Source organism: Denticeps clupeoides, chromosome 11 (genome assembly GCF_900700375.1).
Source record: "Denticeps clupeoides chromosome 11, fDenClu1.1, whole genome shotgun sequence".
NCBI lineage: Eukaryota > Metazoa > Chordata > Actinopteri > Clupeiformes > Denticipitidae > Denticeps > Denticeps clupeoides.
Genome location: NC_041717.1, coordinates 2,929,768 through 2,938,448, shown reverse-complemented (window position 1 = coordinate 2,938,448; position 8,681 = coordinate 2,929,768). Strand labels below are relative to the sequence as shown.

The 8,681-nt window shown below is 47.6% G+C and overlaps 1 protein-coding gene across 1 annotated transcript; it reads right to left on the bottom strand.

Annotated features, from left to right (window-relative positions):
* Nucleotides 1-5,372: 5,372 nt before the first annotated feature.
* Nucleotides 5,373-7,803, bottom strand: sdf2l1 (stromal cell-derived factor 2-like 1). Its single transcript, XM_028996408.1, has 3 exons — nucleotides 7,512-7,803; nucleotides 7,076-7,272; nucleotides 5,373-6,053 (listed from the first exon to the last, which is right to left on the bottom strand). Exons 1-3 carry the CDS (start codon nucleotides 7,699-7,701, stop codon nucleotides 5,775-5,777), a joined length of 666 nt encoding a protein of 221 aa, XP_028852241.1. The 5' UTR covers nucleotides 7,702-7,803; the 3' UTR covers nucleotides 5,373-5,774.
* Nucleotides 7,804-8,681: the final 878 nt, after the last annotated feature.

Here is an 8,681-nt window from a genome sequence, read left to right as displayed (position 1 = left end):
CGCGGTGACGTCACAGAGATGACATTTTATATAGGAACGGAATCCACTGCGTTATTATACGACGGAATTTGATTTTATTATACGTGTAAACGACATAAAACGTGTAGAGGCAACTACGATGTGTTTCGGGGAGGAGGGGTCATTCCCATCGGCCCATCGGGTGTGTGTGTGTGTGTTTGTGTGTGTGTGTTTGGGGGGGTCTTTTCCAACCCCCGCCCCCCACCCCCGAATTACCCTGCGCGCATGGAGCTGCGATTCGATCTGCACTTCACTGCAATTTTCATCTTACTGTTTTCTCCGCTTAATCGCGTTTTCACACGCTTCCAAAACACACACACACACACACACGCGAGATTATTTCGGACCCCACGCGCGACCCGCTTCCTGTCATGGTCGCAGTTTAATGTCGCCTTTCACTCTTTTAATTGTAGTGTTAAATCCAAACGTTCTGCCGCGCTGGAGACGCAAAGGCTGCCGATCTCCGACATGGCGCTTTACTTTAAATACCTATTTCTTCTTTTATTTCTCTCTCAGAGATCTCAGCTTCTTATGTTTATGAGTTTTATCGTATATCTCTCGCAGGCCGCAAAAACACACACACACACACACACACACATATATAAATATATATAATATACACACATATACGTACATACACACACACATATATATATAAATATATATAATATACACACATATACGTACATACACACACACACACATATATATATATATACACACACACAGACACACATACATGGGGTGGTTTAGTAAATCCAATTCCTCTTCAGAGCAGAGTATCACCTTAAAAAACACATTATGGCCGCGTTGTGCAGCCCTACAGTGACATGAACACACGACCCAGCTGAGGTCTGTTGCTTTGACGATGTTGCACTACTGTTTCATACACTCAAGCAGTGCAATTGTATTGTCATAGCATTCGGCCTCCGCCAGCTCGCCCCTCCTGGGATGCAGGTAAAATGTACGACAACCTGTGTACGTGCAGGTCGGTACTGCAGGGCTACAGCTGTGTGTGTGTGTGTGTTGCGTAATAATGCGTGTGTGTGTGTGTGTGTGTGTGGGGCATTACAGGCATTGACCCTATAGAATCCGACTCGTACAAGGCAGCGGGCCCGAGGCCACGCCCCCTGGAAAAAGAACATTTTGTTCGGCTGCACTTCGCGGCTCCTCTTCGTTTGCATTGAGCAGCACGTGGCGGTTGAGTAACTTGCGAACTATGCTTTGAACCGGGGACCCTAAACTTTTCACACATGGCGGTAAAACGGCTGAGCAGCGTGCTTAAAAACAGCCAACGTTTCCATTATCGATTGGGGCCGGTGGGGTTTTAAATATTACTCAGAAATAAAAACGAACGGCGAGCATCGGTCGGTCAAAACGACGTAAAATCGCGCCCAAGCCAGGTGCCGGTCGCGCCACAAAACAGCAGGTTACGAACCTGCCCCACTCCCCTCGACTCGCCGTGCGTGTCCACAGTGGGGCCTGGAGACGGCGTGGGTGGGAGGAGGGGGGGGGGGGCGAATTTCCTATTTGTGGCAGGTCGGTGGGGGATGGGGGGCCGTATTTGTGGAATGCAGGGGGGTGGGGGGCAGGTCCCACACCGAGTTGGGAAGGAAGGGAAGTCTCCTCTGGATGGTGTGGGGTGGGTTTTTTTTCATATTGAAAGGCCGCTGCTCTCGACGTAAACGTGTGTAACGTGGGGCTGCTGGACCCGTTTCATTCCAGACATTTCTCTCTCTCTCTCTCTCTCTCTCTCTCTCTCTTAATGCTTATAATCCACGGTGCGATATTACACGTCAGACATACACACACACACACACATATATATACATACACACACATGTATGTATGGGTGTGTGTTTTATTTAACAATTTTCTGCTCTAAATTCCATATGGATCTATGCATTTGCAGCGGCGACGCTTCGTGCTTCTGGCAACAACGAAAGAAAAAAAAATCAATCCGGGTGTTTCCTCGGGGCCCACGGCGGATTTTCCGACCCACGGAGACTCGGCGTCTCCGCGTTCCCGTGGCGTGTACACGATGGCGGCCCCGCCGCGGTTCTTATTTTTGGGTGCTTCGCCACCTTTTCCATCCCTTCCCCCAGCTTCCTCGCCGTTCCAGATCCGGTTTCGCCGTTCCAGAGCAGGGATGGACCGGTAGGGAGGACAAGTAAAGTCATGCCCCCCCCGGGAAGACGACGTCGTGTACGAGCTTGTCGCGCGCTTTTCAGCACAAAGTTGGAATGCGCGGAATCGCAGGTCGCCATGAGCGGCCTGTACTGCTGGGTGAAGCCCTGGGCGGACATGTTCATGTTCTCTCCCTCTCCCTCTCCCCCTCTCTCTCCCTCTCTCTCTCTCTCTCCCGCCTTTTCTTTTTAATTGCAGCGCACGCGGCCGCTCACGTTTGGCGCGCTTTTGAAATGGCTGCTCCCTTCCTCCGTGAGACGGCAGCGTTCGGCGGCCGTTTCCGCGGGTACATGGCGGCCGCCGCCCGACCCGAGACACCTGCCCCACGTACACGATGTTCACGCAGCGACGTTAACACGCCGTCACGTGACGCGGGGCCGCGGAGTGAAACGGCTCCAGCTGTGCGCATGCGCGAAACGACGGCGGCCGCCAGTTGCAAATTCTCAATTTCTCCCTCAAACAACATTTACCTTTATGGCATTTATCAGTCGCTTTTATCCATAGCGACTTACAATCAGTAGTTACAGGGACAGTCCCCCCCCTGGAGACACTCAGGGTTAAGTGTCTTGCTCAGGGACTCAATGGTAGTAAGTGGGATTTGAACCTGGGTCTTCTGATTCATAGGCAAATGTGTTACCCACTAGGCTACAAGCAAATAACTCCTAATATTATTCACAATATATATAAGAAGATAACAAAAACAAACCAAAAAATACTGGGCATTCGGTTTAAATGAATCAATTGCACGTTTCGCCGTGGGGATAAAATTGCTGTCATTTCTGAAAATAATGACTCTTGGGAGACACTCCATGTTGTAAGCGAAGTAGGAACTTAATCAGCAACGGAGTGCTTCCTGATCCCACCTTAAAAGCTTCATTCATTATTAGAAAACTCTTATCAATTGTTTTTGTAGAACTTATTAAAGAAGCAATAAAACTGACCAGACAGCAGGAGGGGCCTTGACTACAGCACAGCTTCAATTGTTTAATATTCCTTTAGTAATATTTCTACCCTGACAAGGGAATTTGTAAATGACCCTAAACCGTTGAACAGTAGGGTACAGATGATATTTCTGGTTTAATGGATGCTCTCACACATCGAATCCATTTCACAACGTGCCTACGCGGGCAGTGTCTTTACGCTAAACGCATGCGTTTCTGCTCGACTTGCGCCATGACAAACACCTACATCAATCACGTCATGAAGTCCAGATTTATTAAGATCATTATGTAATTGCACACATGAAAAGCAAAGCACACGCGACTTAATAAAACGTGACGTGACCTCTCCCAGGACCCCACGCCCACTGGACTTACAGTCGTGCATTTATGGTTGTAGAAATGGACCAGGACAAATGTAAATGTGTAACAGACGTGGTTAATTTTCTATCAGCGCGGCGCAGTGGCTTGCAGCCTGGAGCAGGCAGAGATAACGGGGGCGCCGGGGAATGGATTTCTGCCTGCACACACCTGTCGAGCCCGGGATGGGGTGACATGTCTTTCCTGGCGTGGTGAGAGACAGTCTCATGTCCTATACATGAAGCTTCCTTGCAGACGAGACCCTATCAATATTGCCTCTGCTTTTTGAGTCTGAGTGGAGTAGTGCAATATTGCTTATAGGGTCTTGACTCAGGGGGACGTCAGCCAGGCTGAGTTGAGTGTTCCTGGATTGATTTGGTTCCGAGGATCAGTCGGTCTCGATCAGAGAGCTGCAATATGATCAATTCATCGCCATTGGGCCACCACGAAAGCAATCAGACCGAGATTTGAAGAGTGATTTCTTGTCAGATCGCAATTGTACACAAGAGCGCTATGATTAGCGGCCGTCACCGGCCTCAGCCTTTCAGGAAACGTAAGAACGTGATTAGTCTGGTGCTCCGTGGCCTTTGCAGAGATTATGGTGAGACAGGAGACCTCTTGCCTGACACTCTTTCCCTGTTGCACTACTGTGGGAGCAGCAGCTAGCAGTGCAATAATGAAAGGGCATCAGTCAACCAGGCCACGCTGCCACGTAAATAATATATATATATGTGTGTGTGTGTGTGTAAAAATGAAGAGGATCATGTGCTGTCTTGTGGAAAAATATAGTAAGCGCTGCGTCGTTTTGACCCTTTGACTTCGGTAAGTTAGCAGTGCTAGCTCGGTGCTAACGCTGCACACGGCAGCTGGAGGGTTTCTGCTGAAGCGGGTTGGCAGAAGGTGGAGAATAAACCAAAACCCCACGGTTCCCGGGCGCATCCCGGATTTTAATACTAAAAACAACAACAACACATTTAAACAAATCAATGCTATTCGCCAAATGACATATTTGGTATCGAAAGGCCCACGGACGTGTAGAATCGTTAAGGTGGTCATTTGTAGGATCTTCTGTCACAAAAGGAATATCGATTTCTAAAGACATTTGTTTGTACTTTGAAAAGAAAACGTGTTGAATTGAACAGGCGAGATTCCGCGACGGGGACGCCGGACTGTGGATTTTATTAGCGGACAACCGCAAAACTCTCGCCTTCCCTCTCATTACACTTGAGCCTACAGATGTAATGAACTGTTAACAGGATTAAAATAATGAGAAAATATGGCAGCGCAGACCCGTGACGCCACATGAAGCGCTTTAAATGTAACGCAGCTGTGGCTTTATAAGCCATCGTGCCGAGCAGATCATCAATTAGGCGGGACCTCGCGTGGATTTGAAGCGCTCTGTCGCCACCGTGCGGCCAGTGCCGGGAGTGGCAGTGCAGGCCTCGGCAGACGCGACGTGCGCTCTTAGTTACAGCATTTATCAGACGCCCTTATGCAGAGCGACTTACAATCAGTAGTTACAGGGACAGTCCCCCCCCTGGAAACACTCGGGGTTAAGTGTCTTGCTCAGGGACACAATGGTAGTAAGTGGGGTTTAAACCTGGGTCTTCCGGTTCATAGGCCTCTTATTATTGCTCACCAGAACGTTAATGCATAGGATTCTAAAACAGAATCACTTTTCATTTAATGCAATGAATGTAATGTAGTAATTTTACTTATCATGTGGTATGTTTGTACTCTGAAAATAAAGACTCATTTGTGGCTTCTACAGCTTCATTTCATGTTTTCAGAAATGCAAGAAAGAAGAAAGTGAAGTGATTGTCATTGTGAAACAGCACACGGTGACACAACGAACACGCCCCAATGTAATCTGTTTCCACAAGTGTTTAATACGCGACATGTAACTCATCAAAAATGCTTAAACCTTTTACTAATTCTACTTAAACAAGGAACAAGAAAAAAAAACAAAAAAACTGTTTCTTCACTTTAATCCTTCACAGCCCATTTTGGGGAAAAAAGGTAAACAGTTCCAACGCATAAATAATTATTCAAATCACAGATGTATCATGACCAGCTCCAGACAAATAATTTTGAAGGTTGTTCGGACTAGAGCATACATACATAACTTTTCCCCTCATGACTGTGAACTAAGAATAAAACACACACCCTCTCACTCCCCACACACACACAAGGAAAAGAACGGAAGAAACAAAAGAGAAAAACAGTACATTCTCCTGTTTTGGTGGGAACGGCCAGTCAGTGAGGATGGCATTAAAGCTCGTCGTGGCGGAGGGGATCACTGCTGGGCTGAATGAAAACCCCCTCCATGGCCTTCCAGTAGTTGTGGTGGCTGGGAGATGGCATGCCGTGCACCTCCCTCTGTCCTCTGATGGGGTGGCCGTACTGCTCTCCAGTCACGCTGAGGAACACGTCTGTGCCCACGTGCTTGAAGCGTACCGCGTCGTCCCGATCCCAGAAGGTGCCTCCACACTGAACGGTCCACACGTCCAGATCATCTCCCTCGCCGTTCTCCCCGAATGCACTCACCTCCTGCAGTCACAGATATCAATTTCAAAGAACTGTATTTGTCCCCGAGGGGCAATTTAAATGGCGCAGTGGAGCTGCTCATGTATAACACTTGTTGCAAGACACAACACATGACGCACAATAAAAAATTTTCCTTGTATCGTACTATGAACAACGATAAATAACTTTACATAATAGGAGCAGTAAGGAGCTTTAAAAAGTGTGTGAGGTGATAATGGTTGTTTTGGGCGGATGTCCAGAGTTCAATAGAAGGACAGCTTTAGGAACAAAGGGGACGTCCCTCCTCTGTGTCCTGAAGCCGGGGCATCGGAGCCGGCGTCTGGAAGGGAGACACTCAAAGGCAGAGTTCGGAGGGTGTGAGTGGCAGCCTGCATGTCTGCTGCTCACAGACGTGTGATAAGGAGCCCACAGGCAGTCCAATAATCTTGGTTACGGTGCTCTGTAACCGATTTCTGGTGGAATGGGACCAGCAGATGATGGAGAATGATATTACACTCTCTATGAAGGAGTTGTAAAAGGACCTGAGCTTCCTGAGGAGGTATTGCCGCTGATGACACTTCCTGATGATCTCCTCTGTGTTTGAGGAGACCTTCAGTAGGTATATCAACATTCCATCCTCTCGAGTGCTGCTTTTCCAGAACTCAGATTTTTGCCGAATTCTTTTCAAATTATATTGATACATTTATTGATAATAAATCCTGTGATACAGGGCATTAAAGGACCTTTTTATCAAATTTACATTTACAGCATTTATCAGACGGCCTTATCTAGAGCGACTTCCAATCAGTAGTTAGAGGGACAGTCCCCCCCTAGAGCAACTTAGGGTTAAGTGTCTTGCTCAGGGACACAATGGTAGTAAGTGGGATTTGAACCTGGGTCTTCTGGTTCATAGGCGAGTGTTTTACCCACTAGGCTACTACCACCCCTAGGCTTGAAACATCTCAGAATCGAGATGGTTAACCAGGCCTGGAAATGGGCGTCTAAAGTTTTAAGAAGAACGCGAGCGCGCTGCTGTGCGGCCGGACCTGATTGTTGGACAGAGGCGAGCTGAAGTGGTGGGTGTGGAGGTTGCGCCCCGTCGTCATGTGTGTGATGCGGATGGCCTGTCCACAGCGAATGGGCAGCCCACGTTGGCAGGTGGCACTGGGCTTGCCACGAATCTGCCAGTAGCTGTTGGAGTCGTCTGCACTGTCCACGCCAGTCACAGACTGTTGGCCGCTTCCTGCAGGAAAAAAAAAAAAAAACCAGAAGGTCGCCGGTTCGAATCTGGAGGTGCCACCGTCCCCACACGCTGTTCAACAAGGGTGATGGTTAAAAACAGAGAACACATTTCGCTGTGTCACCGTGTGCTGCGCTCCACAATGACAATCACTTCACTTTAAAAGATGTAACTGGTCAGAATATATAATATCCCTCTATTAAACGTAACCCAGCATCCGTGCGAGCCCACGCAGCGTGTACCTGAGCCGTACTTGACGTCGTGGGAGTGGAGGCGGACGTTGTGCCGCGTGTTCAGCAGCTTGACCAGAGAGCCGCACGTCACGTAGCTGAGCTCCGCGTCGCGGCCGTCGCAGCCGGGCAGGCGGAGCAGCGGCAGCAGCAGCAGCCAGGCGCAGCGCAGCAGGACGCGGGCCGCGGACCGGGGATCCATCGCCGTACACCACGCAGCCGGAGCGTCGGCGGCATCACCACACGGCGCCCAGGCCGCCGACCAATCACGGCATGACAAGTCCGACCAGGCGGAAGCGGAGAACACACACGGAGCTCAGCCATTGGGCAAGAGATTGGTGACGTAACAGACCTCCCGGAAACACGTCACGCAGCGCGCATGAACTGTTTCCGTAGGGTCATTTTGGTGGTTGATGGAATTATCACTTAAGTTATTGTCAATCAAAACCTATTTAATATATATTGATGTGCATTTATATGAGTATGACCTGTGTGTGTTTTATTTTGCAGGTTTTGGCAGAAATGTAAACCGAGTAAGAAGTCAGTGTTTACACTGCAGACTTCAAGTCACTCTCGTTAAAACTTTAAAATAATAAATAAAACGACATTCAAATATGAATGATGCTGATATGCGGCACTTATACAGTCTTGCTATATAATTACCTGATTTATTTTTAAGATGAACACATCACATATTAATCACAATTTTACTTAAAATACATAATTGCAAATTATATGTAATTTGATTATAAACAAATTTGACCTATGATAACTGTTACATTTTATATGTGCATCTGATGTTTTCCTGACATTGGTATATATTTATATTCTTGCGATATGTTTAAAACGCCAGCAGTGTACATTTTTTTAATACTTATTCTAAGTTTTGATGAAAAGGATAATACTCAGAAAGACCAATTCTTCACATTAGAATAATTCTATAACAATAATTACAGTGAAAGTGAAGTGATTGTGATGCACAGCACACGGTGACACAATGAAATGTGTCCTCTGCTTTTAACCATCACCCTTGGTGAGCAGTGGGCAGCCATTACAAGCCCCAAGTGTGGGGACGGTACATACTGAACATAATGAAATCAAAATCACAAACCCTAGGATATCGTCTAAACATAACCGGCCTGACCTTCCACACAAAGAGACAAAGGGAACGTTTAAAGTGGC

Excerpts from the sequence above, each read along its gene's own strand:
- sdf2l1 (XM_028996408.1), bottom strand. The coding sequence starts at position 7,701 with ATGGATCCCCGGTCCGCGGCCCGCGTCCTGCTGCGCTGCGCCTGGCTG. Across the intron at positions 7,273-7,511 it reads CGACGTCAAGTACGGCTCAG|GAAGCGGCCAACAGTCTGTG; the intron begins GTACACGCTGCG and ends TTTTTCCTGCAG. Across the intron at positions 6,054-7,075 it reads CGCCTCTGTCCAACAATCAG|GAGGTGAGTGCATTCGGGGA; the intron begins GTCCGGCCGCAC and ends CTGTGACTGCAG.